The sequence below is a fragment of the Marmota marmota genome, unplaced genomic scaffold (genome assembly GCF_001458135.2).
Source record: "Marmota marmota marmota unplaced genomic scaffold, marMar, whole genome shotgun sequence".
Taxonomy (NCBI): Eukaryota; Metazoa; Chordata; class Mammalia; order Rodentia; family Sciuridae; genus Marmota; species Marmota marmota.
The window spans coordinates 20367922-20392243 of NW_025999977.1; the positions used below are offsets into that span (position 1 = coordinate 20367922).

Here is a 24322-nt window from a genome sequence, read left to right on the forward strand (position 1 = left end):
ACACACACACACACACACACAATGGGGGTTAAGTCAGCCATAAAGAAGAATGAAATTACAGCATTTGCTGGTAAATGGATAGAACTGGGGAGAACATGGATAGTCTTTGGGGAGAACACCACGACAAGTGAAATAAGCCTAACTCAGAAAATCAAGAGTCATATAATCTCTCTCATAGGCAGAAGTTAGAGGAAAGTGAGGGAAAAACAGAGGGGCATTAAGTCTCATAAGGATAGTGGGAAGATTAGTTGAGTAGAGGAAGGAGATTAAAAGGAGGAAAGAGAGACAGGAAAGGGAAGAGAATGCAGAGTGAATTGGACAAAATTCTGCTATGTATGTACGTGAATATACCACAGTGCATTCTACATTTTATGTATCTATAAAGCACTAGTTTCATTAAAAAACAATAAATAAATAGAAGGAAGACCAGTAGAGGAGAGGAAGTTGAATGAGAGAAAGGAGGAGGGGAGGGAAAAAAGAAGCACTGGGGACTGAAATGGAGCAAATTAAATTTCATGCATGTTTGATTATATCTAAGTGAACCCCACTATTATATATAACTATAATGTATTCATAAAACAATTTTTAAAAAAGAGAGTCTCGGACCCTGAAATACTTTGTGGTGGGGACTGCAAAGAAGCAGATATGGAGGGAGTGTTTTTGTTTTATCTTTCATGAGCTTTTGGAGGGATTAATGCTGCTTCTGAAAGTCTTTGGGGGAATACTGGTATAAACAGTCCACGTAGGCATGGTCAGAAAGACTGAATTTTGCATCTTGTCCTTCCACTGGGTTTAAATTATCTGTGTGATTGTTGCTATGTTATTGAAGTTTAGGCCATACATATTGCAAAGAAAGTGTTTCCTGGAACTTTTCAATCAAACAAACCAGAGAGCATTTTTCTGACACTTAAAATGGAAACTTTATCCTCTAGGTCACCCTTGCTCTAATCATTTATAAAGCCGAGGTGTTCCATTGTTTGCTTCTGATTTAACCTCTGGAAAAAAAATGCTAGATTTTTCAAACAAATAAAAGTGTTTTGTGTCCTTCTTTTAGACAGTTCACATTTCTTATTTATATGAACACCCTTACCATTCAAGTTGGAGATGTGACTGGGGCTGGATCTGAATGGACAAGTGTTCCTTTGCTCTGCTGAACTTTGAGTGGGAAACCTCTGGAAAACCACTCACCTCTGACCTTTCCTGTTGGACAATAAACTACCACAATACCCCCAGCAAAAAAGGACAAAATGCCCACCAGAAAGAAATAGTCCTGGACATGTCACCCCAAGTGGACCCTTATTGTCAGTTTTGGGTTGTATGACTTTTTAGAGAGCTTTGATATATGCTAATGTGTTCCTTCTAACTGTAAGTATCTGTAGTCTATGAAGGTGACTAGAATACTGAGGGACACTGATTCTTGTGACCAGAGAAGCAATGGTTTCAGGGAATATAGCAGTCATCTTCAAATATGTGAAAGATATTTTGAGTAAGCAAAAATGGTTTGTTTTTTGTGGCCTCAGAGGGCAGTTCTTACATCAATGTAAGAAGCTATGGAGAAGAAAGTGTACAGCCATAGGAATATCTTTCTTGTGATTAGAGCTTTAAACCGTGGTAGCATGCGAGGTAATGAGTTATCAGGTACCTAAAGATTCCAGTAATCTGAGATTGTGTCGACAGATTATCTACAAAAACCTTTTGCTGACTAGAAGTTGGGTTACCTAACATTTAATATTGTATAAATATGAAAAGATATTATGAGTTAGAGTTACAATCATAATTGTCCCAGTTAAATGGAGGAACATTTTGAAAGTCTGGTAAAATAATTATAAGTCCTGTGTCCATAAGAATGCACAGATGCATTCATATGTACATAATTTGTATGCAGTTGTGGAGGTTCATGGTTGTTTTTAAACTTATTCATAGATCCCAGGATAAGAAATTTGGTATATAAGTTATTAATTTTGCAATTCTGAGTAAATCACATAAACTAATTAGACCACACCATTCTCATAATTAAGGTGTAGAACTTGGATAATCTTCCATCCAGATAGATCTTTCCATTCTTAAAAAAAATTGAATATTTTATTTATTTAATTTTTTTTGGAAAGCAATTCTTGAGTATAAGACCTATTCACAGTAGAAACAAATAGAAATGGAAAGCATGGGTCATTTCAAAATTGGAAAAATTGAAGCCTAAACAAGAGAGGCAATGAAACCTCCTTTCCCTGTTGTTTTGGACATAAGATACATGTTCTCACTTTCCAAGTTTGACTTTTGACTGTTTGTAATATTAAAACAAAAGCACAGAAGGTTCATGTGGGAGTTAGATGTGAGAGATGACGAATGCCTTTTGTAATAAGAGACCATTTGAAGGCATGGGTGCCTGGTCAGTCCATTTTACAACTCATTAACCCTGCCCTTAACTGACAGAACTCCTCGCTGAGTTCATCCATGTGAAGTAATCATACAGACACACATACATGTGCATGTCATAGAAACATACATGTGCATGTCAAAATGGAAAGGATTTCCTTGAATTCAATTTGAGAAGGAGGGAGAGGGATCCACATTTCCTTGGTCTCACAGGACAGATTTGTTGTATGTTAGTCATTTTTGGTCTGTCTTCAGTTCACACAGACTGTCGTAATCTCAAAAATATCTGGGGGGTGGAGGTGGTAATTCTCCATGTTAGCAAGAGCAGAGCAAAGGAATCCAGTAGAAGTTCAATAGCACTTTTGAATTGCAGACCATCAAAACAAAAGGCGATTTCTGAATAATGCCTCCCAACAACCAGAAAGTCATCTCTCCCCTCCGCCCACCTTCCTCCTCTATCACCTTTCTCTTTCTCCTCCTTAACATGAACAGTTATTTATGGTTTACTCTGGGAAGGTCCTGGTGCCAGAGAAAAACATTTAAAAGGAGTTACAGAGAATGGTCTGGGAAGGACATCACCCCTGGAGGTATTTACTATCCAGTGGCAAGGAAAGGACACCTTGAGCAAATCAACAGCTCTGTTTCTCACAAATACATGCACACACGCCAGAAAGTTTCATCTTAACAGTAGCTGCAGACATTTATGAGCACCTGCTCTGTGCTAGGACTTAGGCTGGCAAACATTTGTGAGCACATGTTGCCCAGTCTCTTGTTAAGAATGCAGATTTCTGAGCACATTCCCCAGAAATTTGGGAAGTCCTGGATAAAGTACAGTGTTAAACTAGGGCTTTGTAGGAAAGTGCTGAAAGTAGCAGGCAGGCTGCATTTTGAAACACCTGCTTAGGAAATGAAGAATCAAGGCACCAGGAAAGCTGTACCCTGCCTAATGGGGTTGCAGTATAGTTGGAGAGGCAATGTCTGTACATATAGAGATGGAATAAAGTACACCATGGCTAAAATCATGCCAAGGCACTGGCACATAAATAAATAAGTAAATAAATAAATAAATAAATAAATAAATAAATAAATAAATAAATGGAGTAGAGGAGTGGATTCTATGATAGAAGTAGGCATTGAGGTGAGCTTTTAATAAATAGAACAAATAGTTTTTGTGAAAGCTATGTTTAATCTTTGTCTATTAACTGTCGTCATTATTCATTTGGTAAGTTCATTTTGGCTTTCATCTGCCTTCCCTGATTTCCTCAGTTCACACCCCAACCATCTCCCAGTTGTGTGCCATGACTGCCCCCTTCCTGTCCTCCTTCAACCCCCAACTCTGGGAGATTAAAATCTAAACTAGTGGCTGTACTTTTAGGAAGCATCAGAGCTCACAGAAACAGGCAGGAGGGGATATTGATCATGGCATCCACTCCTCACTCTTCCGGAAGCTGGGGTCCATGGGTTATTTCAGTATCATCTACTATCCAGGGGCCAGTGAGCTTCAGATATGTGGATGTTTGAGACCACAGGGGATGTTAAGGGTGGGGATTATAGTCAGAAGTCAAAAACATCAGAAACTGGCTACTTTTCCAGACTGAAAGTATCTAAGGTAGCTGTACATCGATTCTGCCACAATACAGAGCACAAAAAACATGACATTTTAAATTATTTGGTCCTGTTTATTTGGAATGGGAGGTTTTATTTAACTTCCTATGAGGTCAGTCCACATAATTTGTCATTCAAAGATCAGAATTCAAGTGTAATTTGAGTGCTGATAAAACTGTTTATATTTAAAGATCAAATAGAGTACATATCAACTTAATCAGAAAGTAATAATTTAGTAGGTACAGCATAATTGCAGAAGAATACAATGGAAAATACATAGGATAGGTATATGTATAATCATATATATGACCATATATATGATAATGTATTTATTAATCCATTTATTATTTTACTTGTACCCTTATGCTCTCTGTACCTTCTTTACTATCCATAGCTTTCTGTGATCATTATGGTCTTGTTTTTCTATGTCCAATTAGGTCCTTCTCTTTGTGTGTTTTAGACTATTCATTTTTAGGCTTTCACACTGGTGGCTTCTCAGTTTTTTGTTGTTAGAATTATTTTTGTTTTTCTTAGATGTCTTTTGGTATTCTACTGTACTCCTTCCTGAAGCACATGGGATGTATTTCCCTACGACTGAAGATGTGAATGAAAATTCATGAGAATTATGTGAGATGATAGCCATAGCCTATTTTCTTTTTTAAGGAGAGAGAGAGAGAGAGAGAGAGAGAGAGAGAGAGAGAGAGAGAGAGAGAATTTTTAATATTTATTTTTTAGTATTTGGCGGACAACATCTTTGTTTGTATGTGGTGCTGAGGATCGAACCCGGGCCGCACGCATGCCAGGCGAGCGCACTACCGCTTGAGCCACATCTCCAGCCCATAGCCTATTTTCTTATGAACAGTTACTTAGCTCCCCACAAAGACACTTGGTTGGGGAAGAGTTACTTGGCCTGCCAAGGCACATTCAAATACTTTGCAGGGTGGTGTTTGTGTTCGTTTTCTTCTTTTACAAATAAATCCACTTTCAGTTTCCTTGACCGGCAATTAGACTTAAAGCTATCCTATTATTTCTTATAAACTCCATCATTCCTTTTTCCAAAGAAATATCCAGAAGCAAGAACCCAGGACAGGGGATTATATCAGAATTTTCCTTGTGGGCATGTAGCTTAGTTCCAAGTCCCACTCCTTCCCTTTCTGGAATCTCATATATGTTGAGTGTCAATGTTTGTTACCTTATTAATCTCTTTTTGCCTATTGTTCCTTCTGTTAACTATAAGGCCAGTAGAGAATAAACCTACTTTTCGTTTATGTGGAAACCTTTGAAGTATTTGAGGATGCCTGCAGTATCTCCCTTAGTCTCTGTCACTCCAACTGAATATGGCTCTTATGACCATCTGGTCCCCCACCTGTTAGTCAACATATCTTTTAAAATGGGGCACCCAGCATGTCAAATTATGCCTCATGTGTGCCTTACGTAATGTTTAGAAAAATTATTATTACTCCTGTGATCTTCCGTTTGTGCAACTGTGTTTTAAACTTTTGCATCAAACTATTGTCTATTATTCCATTTTTTTTTGTTGTTGTTGTTGTTGATAATGTTGTTGTTGAGGAAAAATCCCCTGGTTGTCTTTTACAGTAACAACTACAAAATTAGGTCTCTCTCATCCTGTGGTCATGCTATTGATTTTCTCAAACCTTGATGCAAGCTTTTACATTTGTGCTTGTTAATTTTTCCTGCTCCGAAGCATATGGGAGCCTGATAAAGTGGATGCCCTGCCAGTAGAAAATGTGTCTTATGAGCTCTATAATATTTAAAATGTTAAAAGTCTTAACATCTATATGGGACTTTGGGATTCTTCCCAGGTAGTTTTTGGGTTTCATTTGCCTGAACAACATGTGTACAGAAGGAAGAACAAGTCTAGCTTTAAGTATTTATCAGGGCCTTTTGAGGACTGCAGGAAACAATGACAAAGGCATTCTTTGGAAAGCAATGTAACTATTGATCTTACGCCACAGTGGTTTTCTGGCTGCCCAAGTCAAGAACTTGTTGCCTATATGCATTTAATCATGGTGTAGTGCCCAAGAGTTAGGGCAATTGAAACTCTTTAGACAGACAGGTAATTGCATGTGTACATCAAAGTTAATAGTGGCCTTGCAGAATGACAGAATATTAAATGCAAAGGAATTTTTTGGATCGATATTTGTTTCCTAGAAACTTCATAAACAACATTTGCCAAATAGGTGGTAAGCACCCGGTCAATAAGAATGTCTGAGTTGTTCACACTGCTGCTTTGAAACTCTCTGAGTATGAAAATATATTAGCTGAGGCAAGAACACTCCTTCAGTTCTAATTAGATTCCATCTGCAGGGCAGAGTCTGTAAGTCACAAGGTTCATAGCATCTTTCGTGGACTTAAGGAGAGGACTGGGATTGATGCAGTTCAGAATGAGGATGAAGTCAGCCCAAACACTTGTTTCTTTGATAAGAACTGAACTCCCATTTGTCTCTTTTTGGATGAGTCCAGGTCCTGGTTAGTGGTAGCCTTGCAGAATGATAGAATACTGGAATAAATCCTGGTGCAGAGTAGGTGCTCAATAAAAAAATTTTAGGTAAATAATTTTATTCATTGATGAATACATGCACAAATGAAGGTACAAAACAGCATGTCCTTGCTCATATTTGGGTATAATACCTAGGAAAATGTGTTTATTATTAATCATTCTAGCCCCTCTAGAGACTCCTGGTCGATAGTGTATGGTGAGTGTGTTTCAGCAAGCTCTAATTCCCTATTTCCAGGACTGGAATGTCCTCTTCCTTTTTCCTGCCATGTTCAGGGAGGAAAACCAAGAACTTCCCTTTGAGTCTGTAGCATTCTTTACTCAAAGACATTTTCTTCTTTTTGAGAGCCCTGAGTAGTCTCGTTTCCTAATTATTATCTTTAACAGGCTTCTGTATTAATGCAGCTCTCTCTCTTTTTTTTTTTTTTTTTTTTTTTCAGAAAGAGTGGGAGGGAGACAGAGAGAATTTTTTTTAATATTTATTTTTTAGTTCTCGGCGGACACAATATCTTTGTTTGTATGTGGTGCTGAGGATCGAACCCAGGCCGCACGCATGCCAGGCGAGCGCGCTACCGCTTGAGCCACATCCCCAGCCCAAATAATGCAGCTCTCTTAACTTCTCTGAAGTTCACATGATTCTGGAGGAACTTAATGCATAACCTATGCTGCCTACTTTCCGTAGTGATAAATGTCTCCTTCAGATGCCTAGGAGCACAGGTTGACTGACTCACCCATCTGAGTAATCATCCTTCAAAGAAATCAGTTAAATCTATTAGGTATCTATTTAGCTTCCCAAACCTGATGACCTGAATTACACTGGATTAAACAGATAGTTTATTTTTCAAATGTAATAAGTCCAAAGAGGTGATGCAGGCCTGGTGTCACTCTGCAGGAAGACATCAGATATTCGTTTCCTTCTTGCTTCTCCATCCTTGATGTGTGGATTTGACCTCACGTCAGGATGGGTGTTGCTCATAGGCATTATCATCACATTCTGAGCCAGAGGAATGAGGTATTATGGCAGAAAAGCTAAAGGGACATGCAATCTAAATCTGCCTTAAAAAACAAACAAAAACCCTTTGTTAATGACTTCTGCTTACATTTCCTCAAGATTAACTGGGAAACAAGGGAAACTTGAAGGTAAGGAAGTCTGGGAAAACCCATATTTTTAGCGGGGGGATAGTGCCACTCTCTGTATTCCATTCCCCCACACCAAAATGGACCCACCTGCCTGAGAGAAGGCAGCATAGATATTTAATACAGCGCTAGAAGTATTTTGTCACAGCAACTTCTTTTAGCTAATAGTTTATTCTAATAAGCAAAGGACAGGGCTGCTCAGAAAATATCACCATTGGGCAGTCAAATTTTAAAATGATTTTAAAAATGAACTTTGGTATTTCTATGTAGATGCTACTTAGTAAGCCATGGCAAAGTATTGATTTCTTAAATTTAGGGGTTAAGTCTCATTCTAATCAGGCCTTTCTTATACTTCCTTATCTCAGAAATCTTAACTTATTTTTTTATTGCCAGCTCTATCAGCAACCCAACTCTTCTTGCTTTTTGTTGTTAATCCCCAGCCCTGGTTACCCAGGGGATTCAAAATGCTGTTACCCAACCAGCCTATTATTATTTATTATCAGATTGAGGAATTTTGTTTGGGTGAAAGTAACATTCATCTCTCCATATCCCACTTATCTCAGCCATAATGAGTAAATTCAACCTTCTACTTAGGGTATTTGATTGTAATGGTCAAGTTTTTTTCTGCTTGGTTACAGATCTGTATTCATTTAATTTTTGTGTTTGTGTGTGTAGTTTCATAATCCATTTAATCTATGTAACTATTCCCTGATTTATATAGTAGATTGTTTTGCCGTACTTATATGCATGTATATTTATATGTAAAACAGAAAATGTCTGTTACATTAATATACTTGTTTCCTCTTCTTAATCTCTCTACAGGATATTGAGTTCAAAAATGACTTAGCCTCAGTATTTTGACAAACTGGATCAAAAGACAATTAAAATAATAGCTAGAGCTCTGTCCAATAATCACCTACTATTAACCTCAAATATGTGTTAACAGTGTGAGGAGTAGCAGATAAAACCAGGCAACTGAGGAATATGTTGAAATAAATTATAAGGTTTTTGTCACAACCCTATGATTTAGCTATGATGAGTTCTTTGTTCTTAAAGATATGACATGACAGTTTCAAAACACAAAAATGTACAACTTCCTTAAACATAACTCATATGCGCATTTAGCCTTTACAAAATGGACTATAAAATAGGCTCATTGTTTTTTCCCTGTATTTGCACATGTAACTTTTATTTACGTTTACTTTGTATGTTTTACTCCTCCATGAATGTAAATACATTTTCACATGCTACTACAGAGCACAGTTTTCTGCCACACATTTTCTCAAATCTGAATTTATTACTGATCCATAGCAGTGGTTAACACTGTTGTGCATCTAAAAGGTAAAGCAAACGTTTGCTGAAATTTACATAGTCTTCAATTTTCTAATGCTAGCAAATAAATGGTGCTTCAAAATAAAAATCACCTATATTTTTCCTTTAAAAAAAGAGAAGGAAAAAGCGTCACCTATCAGTTCAAATTCATTTTTGTTAATATCTTTCTCTTGTGGAGGAGCTTAAATGTTTCTCATGTTGTAAAAAGTTTTGCTCAAAGCATTCCAATATACAGTTTTTTTTTTTTAATGTTATGGATTTTTTTTTGGGGGGGGTGTCTTTTCCCCCTGATTGGTTGAGAAGGTGTGTTTTGGGGAGTCTCTTGCATTTTTTCTAGAGACTATTTATGTAAATTGAAAAAAAATCAGTATTACTTGAAAAAATAACTAAAACTTTGATTTAACAGTACAAAAGAGGGTACTGTCTAATCCCTCAAGTAGGAAATTGCTTTTCTTCATGATCCATTGCTTTCATACTGTTTCTGGCTGCCACTGCTGAAGAAGAAAAGACCCACCTTTACTCTTCCTTTACCAAGTCTGTTTTCTTGCCTCTGCAGAATTTGGCAGTAAATAATAGTTGAAATGAGTTAATTTAAATAATAATGGTAAAATGAATGACTGATCAAATCTTCAAGTCTCAATTGGAGAAGTGTGATTACAAAGAAGAATGAGATTTGTAAGGGAAACTGAAATGAGAAATTAAGATCTTGGCATAGTGTAGCAACGAGGCTGGGATTTATCTGTAGCTCTTCTATACACTACTGTAAATGTTAGTCAGAATGGGGCAACGCATGCTCCAAAACTGATAATTTTCTAAAACAGGGAGGTTTTTCTGCAAGATGCTTTGAATTTTGTCTTTGACAAATGGTATATCAAAATATTACTAACATGAAGGGATACTGATTTGGCTTGTTTGCAATTGATCTTCCTTTGGCTATGAAAGTAAACTGTTTTAATTACCATTTAAGTGTATGTGTGCTAGGCTCTGTAGAAGCATTGCTTTTAAAGCAAACTGCTGTGACTTGAACTAAAACATTTCCATTCTCAATGTTTGGCTCCTAAATTTTATTCATGCATGAGATTTTTTACAGTGCACAAAATTAAAAGTTTTACCCTCTCTTAAAAATGAGAACAGCAAATCCAGTTTTAATTATTTAAGAGGAATGGTAAAATAGACATTTATTTGAACTGTTTGTATTAAAAAAAAAAAAACCTCTAAAGCCTAGAAATGTTTGTTGTATCTCTTTGATTAGGTGCCTAAAATAATCTGAAGGTAAACGAGTTCATTTAAAAATAATATGAGGCAATCATCAGGTATGCTTTCAAAAAATCATCAGCTGTGCTTTGTTTTAATAGCTATCTTGTGTTAAATATTGAAGACCACACCATATGCCTAATGAAAGCTTCATTAGGAAGACATTAGTAAATTAATTCTACTCGCTGTGTGGTTTATTTTATTTAGAATGCAATAAGGTAAGTTCATTACTTTGCAGGCCTAATGTTTTCTACTGTACCTCAACGAAGCCAGGAACAAATCCGCAGAGGTCTGTGGATCTACTAACACCTGTCAAGATAAACACAGAGTTCTCTGGGGGAATCATCTCAGCAATAGAACAGAGAAAATGTGAGGGAAAGTAATTCTTTCACAAAAGGAAAAGGAGACAGTTTTTAAAAAAATAACAACATTGATTAATGATTTTTCAAAATGCCTCAGAGGTCATATATTTCTTATACAATATCAAAAAAAAAAAACCCCTATCTCTTAAAAATAGATGAGCATTTACTGCTCATTTTGAAATAAATATTCTAAGAGACTTGAACTATGTGAAATGCTTATGCAATTTGAATTGAGCCACTGAAAATTTCTCCAATTCCTATAGCTATTCTTACCTCATCCATCCTAGAGCAAATATATTAGATTCTTAGTTTTGCAATGGCGACATTATTTGAAGGTCTAGAGTGATAATGGGGACAGTATTTGTATTATAAACCCCGATATTCAAGGATTTATAAGTTAGCTACAAACGTTTGCTCTGTAATTCAACTTGGCAGCAAGCATCTTAGCTTGGTGGTATTTTTCCCCCCACAAAGTATGGGAAATAAAGATATCTGTTTATAATGTAAGTAGGAAAATATAAAAACAAATTTTATTCTTTATAACCAAATTAAAATTCAGCCCGAGTTTAAAAATATATTTTAGGTAATAAGGAGAACTTATCTAAAACATTTATGGATAAATCAAAAAGGATTTGTTTACTTCCTCTGTTGGGTTTGGTCATTTTTAAAAATTTATTAATTTTTAAAATTTACATATGACAGCGCAATGCATTACAATTCACATTACACATATAGAGCACAATTTTTCATATCTCTGGTTGTATACAAAATATATTCACACCGATTCGTGTTTTCCTACATGTACTTAGGATAATGATGACTATCACATTCCACCATCATTTCAAACCCCATGTGTCCCCTCCCTTCTCCTCCTACCCTTCTGCCCTATCTAGAGTTTGTCTATTCCTCCCATGCTCCCTCTCCCTACCCCACTATGAATCAGCCTCCTTATATCAGAGAAAACATTCAGGATTTGTTTTTTGGGGGATTGGCTAACTTCACTTAGCATTATCTTCTCCAACTCCATCCATTTGTCTGCAAATTCCATGATTTTATTCTCTTTTATACCTGAGTAATATTTCATTGTGTATATATGCCACACTTTTTTTATCCATTCATCTACTGAAGGACATCTAGGTTGGTTCCACAGTTTAGCTATTGTGAATTGTTCAGCTATAAACGTTGATGTGGCTGTGTCCCTCTAGTATGCTGTTTTTAAGTCCTTTGGGTATAGTCCAAGGAGAGGAATAGCTGGGTCAAATGGCAGTTCCATTCCCAGTTTTTTAAGGAATCTCCATACTGCTTTCCTTATTAACTGCACCAATTTGCAGTCCCACCAACAATGTATGAGGGGTTTGGTCATTTTAAACTCCTAAATATGAAAATGGATTTTACTGGTTGTTTTAATACTTCCTTTACTCATTCAGCACAATAGTAATGTGAACACATTACATATCATAAGTATTTTTAGATGTTTGTGATAGTCTACTGAAGAAATAGCAAGTAACTTGGAAGAGTTTAGAAAATTTTCCAACAGAGAAATATGTATTAAAATTTGATAGTACAATGAATGGAATATTAAGAGAGGAAAGGAGAGGAGTGGGTAGTTTTTACAGAGGGAATAGCATGGATAATGACAAAGTTAAAAAAAGAAAAAAAAAACATGGTGTGTTTTAGGTGGTGAGAAATTTATGTCCCTGGAGCAGGGGTGACTATGGAGAAAGCTGCCAAAGTTAAGCTCAAGGGGAGATAAGAGGCTGCATGGAGGTAAATTTTGATGTGCAGAATAAATATGCTATGAACTTGGACTTTACCTGGAAAAGAGATCCTTACAGTAGAAGAGTCATACCAACTTACCTTTAGTAGTAATATAAAAATATCTTTATGACAAAATGTGTAATCTAATATATATGTATTCTAATAAATCCTGGGTTGAATGAGGATTGGATTATGGATCCCAAATAAAGCTATTTAAGATTCCATCTGAATTGCATGATTGAATTCCTTTCAGTGCATTCAAATGGTAATATAGGCTCTGGAACATAAATTCTTAAAGAAAAAAAAATAGATCAAATTGGTTTATGCTCTAAGTGTTTGGGCATTCCGGAAATTAAACATATGTTATGTACATGATTTCTGGTTCCTGATTTGAATATCTGTATTTACTAGAGAATTTGCAAATTATGTTTTAGCTTTAGCATCACTCTAACTTGCCTCATAGTTGTTCCTCCAACTCTGGTTTCATTCTCAACAATCTCATGTTTCTTTCCTCTGTAGTGCTAGATGTTTATGAGGGACTGTGCTGTGATTGTTAGTTTATGGCATTGATCTTTCCTGTAGATGATGCTGGTCAGACTAGAGACCTGACTGCCAGGACCTGTAGAGTTTTTTTTTTTTCTTCCTTCCTCTTTTCTTCCCTTTCTTCCCTCTCTCTCTCTCTTCCTTCCTTTCTTCCCTCCCCCATACCCTCCCTCTACCTCTCTCTTTTTCTTTCTTGCTTTCATTATGGTGGTTGACTATTTTGATAAGTGATCGTAGGTTTTATTGGAAAAGAAGTAGTATCATAAGTTTTTATTTATTTTCTCCCTGTTATAAAAAAATGAAGAAAGAATAAACCTCATAAAGAACAAAGCTGGTATGTATAGATTATATGGGCTATATTCTATTCTATAGGTACTATTCTATTCTAAATGCTTTACATTTGTTAACTCATTTAATCCACACACCAGCTCTCTAGTTAATGGCCCCTTTTATAGATGGTAAAATTGTGTCTAAATAACCTGCTAAAGGCTACATAGCTATAAGTTAGTAGAAATAGAACTGAACCCTAGTATGATGTCTCATTTTCTGCCTTTAGCCAGTAGTGATGCTAGCCAAAGAAGAGCTCAAATATTAAGGTGGGAAAGAAGATGGGGTTTTCCAAGGAGAGTAAATGGAATTTATAGTTTTGTAGTATAAGATGCTGGCAAATAGGTTTATATGATAGTCATTTTGAAATCTTCAGAGATAGCTCCAAAGGAGAGAAATGGGAATAACACTATTGCCTATGCTTATGGTACATTGACTTGGCTGGTGTTTTATAGGATCAGCTAAAAGGACTGAGGTCATTGGTGAGTAACTTAATGAGAAGCTCACCACACGTTCATTACCAAAACCTGTGTCAAGGAGCTTGCCTTACTGACAGAGTAGTGGTTCTCAAAGTCTTATTCCCCTGGGCTAGCAATTCAGCATCTTCTTGGAACTTGTTAGAAATGTAAATGTTGAGGGTCCTCCAAAGATCCAGGGGATGGAAAACAGAGTGATCTGTGATTTAACAGTCCTTTCGATAGTTCCCTGGTACACTAAATTTTGAACATCATAGATTTAGAGAAGCAGAGGCTGGACTAATAAATTGTCCAGGAGATGGGTGAATTTTACTATAGATTGAGCAGGGAGAGTTTAAAATATGGCTAAATTAAACACCAAATCACAGCTTATTTTCTTCATTCCTTTAGCATCTAGCTACACCACTATGTGCATATGAATAAAGGAAAATAATGTATTTATGAAGTGCTTAATATAGCTTATAAACTTCTAAATCCATTATATATAGTGTTGATCATTTTACAGATGAAAACTGGGGCAAGGAACCATTAAACCCAATGTCACATCAGTATTAACAGCAGAGCTTTACATGCTGTTCCACTACATTGAGGACACACACATTCAAAGAGCCTGGAGGTGTGGAAGAGTTTGTCAACAACACAAGTTTGTTGAAAAAAAGTAGACAAACAATATATGGTGACAGTGATTGAAAGATGGCACATAAATAATGGTTGATGCCCACGTAATGCCCACAGTTACTGAAAGACATAGTTGTAGTAAAGCCTCTATGACTCTGCCTTGGTGCTTTAGGCACCAGGTTTTAGGCAGGATGTCACAAAGGACATTTTTATTAAACAAGACTAAAGAAGGTTAGAGATCATAAAATACCCCAGTCCTAAGCACAACTAACCTTGACTTAAATAAATCAATTCATATTTCACAAGTCAAACTGCATGTCCAGACTTTAATTATGTGAGTGAATTGAGCATTATGTTGGCTCCTGGTGGGTCCCCTGCCTCAATTCATATCTGTGTGGAAGCTCTAAGTAATAGCTAATTGACCGAATTCACAATCTATGTCTCTGACTACATTATGGGCAGTGGAAGATGAAAGTGCATTTCTAGATGCATAAATACATCAAAAGATACGTCATAAATAAACCCAACTTTTCTGTAACACAAGGTTTGTCATCTGAATAATAAAGAGATTGTACTACATTTCCAAGCATTCTTTTAGTGCTAGCTTTTTATTTTTTCTCTCAATGTTCTTACTCTTATGATTTTTTTTTTTCTCAGAATACACTTAGGGATCTACGATAACACAGAGAAGGGTTCAGTTTTACAACTTCCACAAATCACAACCTCTTCTGAGCCTCTACCCCTTGACTCTCCCAATTTAAACTCTGCAATACAGGTAGATGGATATGTGGGGTCTGCTTGTCTTGTCTTTATGCTGACATCAGTAGAAATACAAAATGCAAGACTGACACTCTCCTCATTTTTAATTTTTAAAAGATTAGTGCTGCCTGTGGGTTTTAATATACTTCCCCTCTGCTGCTTTTAGTGTCTACTTTTCTATTTAGAAAGCTTAATACTGAGCTGTAAGGATTTCCAATTAAGCTTAGGAAAAACATTAAAAGGTTGAAAGTGTCCATCTGGACAACCATCCTATTCCTTGAGATAGAAGGGTTGATTCTGGAACATGAGAAAATAATTTGAATGGCTGGTTCTTTTCCAGTTCTCTGATATCCTACCGTCCACTCTTCTCCTCTGTCTCCTTTCATTTCTTTAGTCTTCACCCCTCCACTTGCAAACCCATCTTCCATTTCTTAACCCCATTATTCAATCTATGCTACCTGTGTTCTTGTGGGTCATTAATCATCATCTGTGAGTCAGTTTGGAGAGTTTAGTTCCCACAACCACTAAGTTCTTCCAGTTAGTTCTAAAAAGCCACAGTTGTTAGAGGCAAGTAAGGGTTAACTGCTTTTCCAAGAGATTTCACCAGTACAGGTGACAAGGAATGCAAGATCAGATGAACTTCTGCTACGAAAACATTTATCCATAAGTAGTTACAAAATTTTATAGCCTGATCTGGAAGCTTGAAGAAGTTCCAGAATTTTTTTTTTCTTTTAAGAGCCTGAAAACTGTCTTGCAAAAAAGTAGTTTTTTTTTCTTTGAGTAAATATGACAAGATTTCAGGGACAGCATCCAGTTCACCTTCTCTAGAATTATTATTTTGCCACCATTCCTCATGGTACAGATACCTCTGAAAATAACATACACTACTTAAGTAGAAGTCGAGTTTGTCTATGAAAGATTTTGGCCAATTATGTTTCATGCATATTAATGATTTTAGTAAGAATAAACCACTTCTAACCTCCCAGTAATTGACAAGACATTAATTTCCCCAATGATAACCTATTTCCAATGTATATTCTAGTTAATGAACAAAGCCACATCATAACTGAGATGGTGATAGTGCAAAATTTCTAGAGGCCACTTCTGACTTCTGTCATTTCTGGCTGAGATGTTGGGACATAAATTCCCTATAAAGAGCTGAAAATGGTATGCACACATACTCCCATCTGCTCAGGAGTATGAGGCAGAAGGATCACCTGAGCTCAGTTGTTTGAGGCCACTGTGGGCAACACTGGGAGACCCTGTCTCTTCAATAAAAGGTCAAAAAGGAAAATGAAAGAAAACAGAAGAAAAGGAACAGAAATTCCTGATGAAGGCATATATTCTTGTGGAGTTCAGAACAACACACTCATATCACAGTGTCTGTGCTGAAATGTTTAAGTGTGAATTACAGATAGCCTAATACTATGTTTCCTCTAATAATTTCTTTTTGCTCATTTAAGAGCAGTTTATCAGGTGCTGCCTCAGTTTCCCTTAGACAATGTAATTTGAAGCCCAAGGACTGACCAGCTGAAGAGACCCAAAATATAAAGTAAGCACAAGTTTTATTTGCTTCACCCAGATTAGGCATGTGTTGGTCCATAAAACTTTTCTCCACTATCTGGACAGAGAATTGCTCCTTGTTCCCTAAAATTACTGCCATTTATAACAAATATTGCAGCACCAGCAGCACTGCAGCCACCCCAGAACCTCCTAAGTTTTGCGAAGGTGCCCTAGACATCTGCCTGAAAGACTGCAGCCACAATTTCTTCTTTCAAGGCAGCCATAAATATTTCTTCTTGAGCTCTTGAGAATTCAGTAAAACTAAGATTTCTAGCCTATCCTTTCCTTAACCCTGCCTTTATCTCCCAAGGCCCCAGACAGAATAAGATAGGAGGAGGGAAAAAGGGAAGACAGTAGAATGAATCTGACATAACTTTCCTACGTACATATATGAATACACCACATCGAATCACACCATCATGTATATCCAGAAGACTGGGGTTTTAATCAGAATAAGTTATATTCCATGCTGGTATAATTATATCAAAATGGACTTTATTGTCATGTATAACTAAAAAGAACCAATAATAAAAGAAAAGAGAGGAAGGGAACCTCTTCTCCACTGCATGCTCCTGGGAAAGTTTACCAGAACCTTCCATACCTATTCTATTCAGATGGACTTAAATTTATATACATCACTGTCCAAAGACCCTGCCCCATTATCTCCTAGTAATCAAGATAATAAAAAATACAGTTGATCTTCTTTATTCATAGATATGAATTCACCTCCTTTCTTTGCTGAAATTTATTCATAACCCCCAAATTAATACCTGTGGCACTTTGGCAGTCATCAGCTGTCATGCAGAGAATGGTGAAAAAGTTGTGTTCCTGACACATGTTCCCAGCTGAGATTGAACAAGGTGATGCTGTGCCTTCCTGTCTTAGCTTTCACACTGAAAACCAGTGCCCTATTTGCAGTTTTTTTACTTCCGTGTTTTTGTTTTTTTTACATTTCCATGCTTTTTGTTAGTGATTTTGCTTTTTTAAATAGCACCCAAGCATAATGCTGAAGTGCTGTCTAATGTTGGTAAGTGCAAGAAGGCTGTGATATGCCTTACAGAGAACACACGTGCTGGATAAGCTTCATCTAGGCATGAGCTAAAGTACTGCTAGTCATGATTTTAATGTTAACGAAGCAACAGTATATTAAATATGATCCCTTGGAACACAAAGAAAATAAGGTTATACATTAATCAGTTGATCAAAGTGTGTGACCAGAGATGCACAGGAACGTAACCCTGTATTTATCTCTAGGAATAATAGTTCAATATTTGCTAATTCATTGTTCACAGTGACTTTCTAGACCACAACCACTGAAAGTAATGAGAATTGACTGTATGTACTGAGATTAACTTATGTTTCACATATGCTGGGCACTAGAGGGAGTACAAATGAAGACTTGATTCCTGTCCCTCTCAGGAATCTGCCACCTAGTTGGGAAAGGAAGGACAGATTAACACCATATATTAGGGTACTGACGAACAATGCAATGCTTCACATCTTACAGACAGAAGGGAACCCAATGTATTGTGTATGCTAATCAGCTCAAGTAGGCTATATCTATATGAGAGGAGATGTGTGATGTTTTAATTGTAGGGAGAGTTTGATATTTTTTAAAGTAACATTAAATATTGCATTATATCCTTCCTGCCCCATGAGATTTGTTAGGAAAGATGGGAACATGACTATTTTATAACGGAAGCTGCAGAGCCTCGGGGAGAGGCTAAGTAACTAATGTGACATAAACAGTAAATGATGGTGCCAATAATGCATCACAGGTTTCCTAACTCCTAATCTAGTGCTCTTTTCACACTCATGATGTGAAATGTCAAACTCAGAATATGGACTGATAGTCTTAAAAACATACTGTGAAGATGATTTTCCTTTTCCCTTTTGAAGCTTTACTTGATATCTTAAAAATAAATACAAGTCTTACTGGTGAATGAAAATACATATGTTACAACAATAACAAAATGAAGAGGAAATGGCCTGAGGACAACCACAGAAATGGGAATCAGTGGAAGTTGCTGGATTTGTGTTCTATTGATCTTTCAGCCACAGTGGGAGGGTGAGAGATGTACCTTCTTTTTCTTTAAGCAGTATTGGGTATTGAACCCCAAGTCATTGTATCACTGAGCTACATCCACAGCCCTTTTTCTGTTTTATTTTGAGATATGGTCTTCCTAAATTGCTAATGCTGGCCTCGAACTCAGGCTCCTCCTGCTTCATGCTCCCAAGTCACTGGGATTACAGGTGTGTGCCACCATGCACAGCAACATACCTTTTAAAAATGATTTAAACACCTCTCTAGCAAGGCTAAACAGTATCAATGAACTGCTGAGGAATTATTATTTAGTAAAATCAAATAAGCTTTTGACAAGAATGTAATATGTTGGATTATTCTAGATTTGATTTGGAGGTCCATGGGCGCTGTTTAAATAGTGACTATGAGAGTGACATGATTGGCTCTTTGAAAGGACTCATAAGAAGCACACAAGTCCATATGGCCACTCAAATGAGTAGCTGATTTGAAACAAATCATCCAAGAACTTCTTTCTTTTATTTTTAATGCAGGTGTATGTATTTGTTGATAACAGACTGTAAAAAGCTTATGAGAAGTTGTGTGTACTTGGAATTTTTTTTTTTTTGCTTTGTCTTTATATAAAGACCAAAAATGTCCAATCACTAGATATTTCATCATTTTGTCCTGGGGAATGTTTCATTCATCGTCCCAATTCTGAATTTGGACTTACCAATCCACTTGCATTGCTTGAGTTTTACCTTTTGGTGTGTGATGGCTTGGCTGGACTTTACCTAGGAAACACGTCTTCTAGTTAAACATGCTGTGTTTCACTAACAGAATATAAATTCCCTTGGGCACTCCAGAGTTAGAAATTTTGGTTCTCTGAGTTATTTTCCTCATGAGACAAGATGAGAGAAAGGCAGAACAACACCCTTACAAAAAGATCATCACAGCTGGGCATCTGTAGAGATCTTCAGACTTCTAAACTCTCCCAAATCTATTGACCAAAATATAAGCAATTTCATTCATATCAGTTCTCTCTTGGCTGTTTACTTTTCTTCCCCTCTTTCCATTCTCCCCCTCCCCCCTTTTTTTTCCTCTTCTCTAGCTTCCAAATTTACTCACCTTTTCCCCTTCTTGTGAGTTTTGGTCCCCTGAACTTTTCACTGCCTTCCATGAGTTATGATATTGTTGTGGGAAGGAGGTCTCTTTGTTTTGAGTAGTATGTGTAATTAACAGATCATTAGAATCGATGCTTGAGTTGATGGTGTCAAACCATATTTAGCAGTTTGGGTTTGAACACCTGGTAGAATAAGTTTGGTCCAATAAAAAGAGCCGAATTCTTTCCCTTTTAAGAGCTCTCAAGACACTGGTTACATCTAAACCATAGGGGTAGGAGAAGGGTGCCATTTACCATTGTAATTCAGACGGAGGGATCAACTGGTTGAGGAGGGAGAGTTGCTTTTTAGGTGTTCCACGCATCGCCGTACACGTGTCCCTTTGATGTGTAGAGAATGCGAGGGAGAGGCAAAGCAGGGCGATTTTGTGGGAAGCTAGACCAGCCTCCCTCGTTACATAGGCTCGTCCTCTGCATTGCATCCGAGCTTCAGTGATTTGCTGTTTGGAGACTGCAGATTTGCATAGAGCCCCTTGCCTCGCCAGCGTGTGTGGTTTTTCTTTTCTTTTTCTTTTCTTTCACCCCCCTCCCCACTTCTTTTTTTTTTCCCAGTTCCCCACTCCTTCGTCTGCTTCTTTTCCTTAGCTCTCTTTCCCTTGTTGGAGCCCCGCTTCCTTCTTAAGGGTGCACACTTCCCTCTGAACCCCTCGCCGGGCGTAAGTGTCAGGAGGCTGCGGACGCGGAGATTGCCTCGGGAGCAGGCGATGCGCGCCGCTGCTCTGCGCGCTGCCCGGGGGAGGCTGGCGAGAGCTGGCGAGCCGGCCGGGGCTGAATGGAGGGAAGGGGCGCCTCGATTCTATGGGGTCTGCTGCTCCCTTGAAAGGAGGTTGGGCCGGCGAAGTGGCCTCCCCAGTCCCCACACAGAATGCTAAATGGATTTACCTAGTGGATTCTGTGTGGGGACTGGGGNGATTCGTGGTGGATGGCTGTCATGTAGAAGTGAGGACCCTCCGGGAGGAGCTTTAAACAATTTCCCGGCTCCCCACCCCCCCGCACGCACTCTCGCCCGAAACTCTTTGGGAGTATCTCTCGAGAACCTGGAGCCCTGGAAATCTGGGAGCAGCCATCCTCTCCGCGCTTGCTGTTCCCCGGGTTTGCCTTTCCGGACAAGCCCCCAGCCAGCTGCATTCGCCTCGGCTATGTTTCGGATTGTTTGGGGTGCAAGGCACGGCAGACTCCAGGACCCCGAGAAGACTGTCCGAAGGAGGGAGAGGATGGGTGCCCTGGCGCGGTGAGGCGGCAGCCCCGCAGCCACCCTGCGTGCCCGCTCCCCTGCGCCCTCTCCTCTCCTCGCGCCCCCAAAACTTTGCCTCCCGCGGCGCTGCCCCTCGGCGGGCGCCCCGCCATGTACCAGAGGATGCTCCGGTGCAGCGCCGAGCTGGGCTCGCCCGGGGGTGGCGGTAGCGGCGGCAGCGGCGCAGGGGGGCGCCTGGCCCTGCTCTGGATAGTCCCGCTCACCCTCAGCGGCCTCCTAGGAGTGGCATGGGGGGCGTCCAGTTTGGGAGCGCACCACATCCACCATTTCCATGGCAGCAGCAAGCATCATTCAGTGCCTATTGCAATCTACAGGTCACCGGCATCCTTGCGAGGCGGACACGGTGGGTCTGCGGTGCCAAGTTCTTGCGGGTTACCCCTTCGCTTCCCCCCTTCAACCCTGCACTCGCTTCTGGGCCCCTAAGGCTCAGAGAAATGGGAGCTCGAGAAAAGGGAGGTGCATTTGGGTGTGTTTGGTGGGAGCCACTTATCTCTTTGAAGACAATAGAAGGGGATGGGGGAAGGCATCGCGGGTGTTTGTGGAGAGGGGTGGGAGGGGCATTCCTTGTAGAGGTGCAGAGTGAGAGAGATGTGGGCACCTATTAAAGGACCAGCCCCGGCCGGGCCGCTGGTCCCGAGGGAAGGGGGCGTCACTCGCCAGAAGGTCACTTAGTGGCCAGATGGGGCGCCACCCTCAGCCGAGGGACCCGAGCACCAGAGAGAAGAGGGCTCTGCAGAACCTTTTGTCTGTGCTGTGTGTGCTGCCCCACCTCCTGCCCATCTTCCCTGGCCCCAGGGAGGGAGAGATTCCTCCCTGCACATTCCTCCAAAGTAAGCTCAGACTGCAGTGAGAGGGAAATGGTCCCGGGACTCACTCAACAGGAGGCCGACCCATTCTACCCCCACTTTTTACTTAATTGGAGAATGTATCAGAATAACTGAGGTACCCTCTCCAATGCTAGCCAGCCACTACCAGGAGGTACAGAGCGGACTTCCTGACAGTATCTTTCTTCCATCAACTCCATACATATATACATCTTTTCTTGGAGATTAGTTTGTGGATTTTCTAAATGGAACAGAGAGAGGCTTGGCTACACAAATCCATCTCCCTAAGGATCTTTTCTGCAGGCTGCTGTAATAAGGGAGGTCTGGCTTCCTCCTTTCTCAGTATATAGTTCTCTCCAAGGAGGGTCAGTAAATGAAGGCTGGCTGGGCTAAACCAGGGGATCTACCTGGAGGAAGAGAAGTTAGAGCAGAGGGAAGCTATTCTGCGAATCCCCAGTTCCTTTGGAAAGAAAGAGCAGAGTATAGAGAAACACCTTGGAACATTAGTTGGTTCCTTCTCCAGGGTGACCAACAAGGTGAGCCAGTTTCCTCTGTCTTTGGGTAAATGCTTATTTCAGATTCCCTGAATTGCCAAAAATAAAATATCCAAAGATTTTTTTTTTTTTTGTGAGTCTTTCCTCACTCCCAAATGTTCTTTTGGATCCAGTATAAAACATACTCATTTACAAAGCAGAGTGGAAGTTATGGACAGTTTCTTATGGCCCCTTTCCACCTTTCTTGCACAGCCCATTCACCTTTAAGCCTTGGTTCAACCCTGGGTCCTTTGCCCATCTCCCATGTATTTTTCTCTTCCCTGAGCAGTTGCTGGTACTGCCAGGATGACCCCCTTCCACAGGACAGTTTTCCACCTGGGGAAAATGTGCTTTAGATATGAGAAGCCATAGCATAACCTAACTAAAGAGAGGCCAAGTTGCCCTGGCAACCCCTCTAGGGACTGTAATAGTGAATCACTTCACTGAGGGTCCTAGGAATTGGCTCCCTACCTCCTTTCCTCAATTCTCTCCCAGTGAGTCTCCCAAGAGTAGCTAATGTGGAGACAGGAGTGATGCCCCAAACTGGGGTTTCCTAGCTGCAGGTTATCAGAGGGTCAGTCGTTCTGAAATAGTAAGGAGTTCCTGATGCTGTCACCACTGGCTCACTGTATTCTAGGAGCTTGTTGCTCCCGTTTACCTGGGTGCAGTTCTCCACCACTGCCCTGCCTTTGTGCAGAACTGTGTAAGTCCCTTGGGAGGGAGGAGAGGGAGGGAGCAGGAGGGGCAGACAGAGTGTGGGTGGGTGGGTGCAGTGAGCCAGATGGGGGTAGACGAGGGGGTGGGGCGTCTAATTGTACCAGTGGGAAGCACTTGGCTAATAATCTCAAATGCATATTAACTTCCCCCACCCCTTGGCTCTGCCTCTCTGCAGAGGGACTAGGCAGCTGAATGGGGAGAGTGGTAGGGAGATGAGGAGAAGACACCAAGGGGGCCCTGCGGCAGAGTCAGGCACTCCTTTCCCTTTCCCTCTGTACCTTCTACCCCCGGCAGGCGCCGTCTGGTGGTCTTTGCAAACATTTTTTTTTTTTCCCTCCAGAATACAGAGGTTGTCTCCTTGTGAATGAAAAATCAGGTGCATCCATCACTGGAAAAAAAAATAGAATAGGATAGTGGAGAAAATAGATGTGAATCTCAGTTAGCATTATTCTTTTGGATCTCAGAACTTTCTTTCCTTTGAAGGTGCTATCTCAGGGTCATATTTATTTGTAAAACTCCCTAGCCTCCTCACCCTTACTCTTTTGAAACAGATAGCTACTCTTTCTGATTCTTTTCTCTTTTCCTTTAATCAGAAGAGCAAACTAGCTTGTCAAGAGTCAAACCCCATTAGATAAAAGCCAGGTGTGAATTTCTCATGCCTCATCCCTTCCCTCCCTTGAAAGAGGAATTAACTCTAAAGAGAACAAATCTAGCAACATTAGAATGAAAATAAGCCCCTGAGGATGGGGGATGGAAAGATGAGCATGAGGTGGGAGTGCAGAGAGGCCAGAGCAGGGCCAACAGGGTGATGGCTTCAAGGGACCTAATAAGAAAGAGGTGATGTTGAATCTGTTAGGTCAATAAATCTCCCTGCATATTTAGCTAATTATAGGGACAAAGGGCTCACAAGGAAAGAATGTTTGAGCCTAATAGATGAGGGTGAAAGGAGAGCACAAAGGTATCTGACAATATGATAAATCCCTAGCAGATCACCGGAACAGGTAAAAAAGAGGTTTAGTTCAAAATTTGAGACTATTACAAATAGATATATGTAAATGAACGAATCAAGGAGCCTATTTGATTGTGTTAGGATTTCTGAGAATCACAAGATATATATATATATATATATATATATATATATATATATATATATATATATTTTTTTTTT

At 39.3% G+C, this 24322-nt stretch overlaps 1 protein-coding gene across 48 annotated transcripts in view; it reads left to right on the forward strand.

The window, feature by feature from the left end:
- Nrxn1 (neurexin 1) overlaps positions 1-24322 on the forward strand; it is a 1091229-nt gene that overhangs the window by 665244 nt on the left and 401663 nt on the right. For 2 of the 48 annotated variants that reach the window (XM_048804402.1, XM_048804403.1), the window contains exon 1: positions 20190-21423. The exons of 44 other annotated variants lie outside the window; for them this stretch is intronic. In XM_048804402.1, coding sequence (XP_048660359.1) covers positions 21171-21423 — 253 coding nt within the window. In that variant the 5' untranslated portion in view covers positions 20190-21170. Of the gene's footprint in view, positions 1-20189; positions 21424-24322 lie in introns of those variants that run through there. 2 more of the 48 variants (XM_015479675.2, XM_048804404.1) reach the window with 1 other exon arrangement.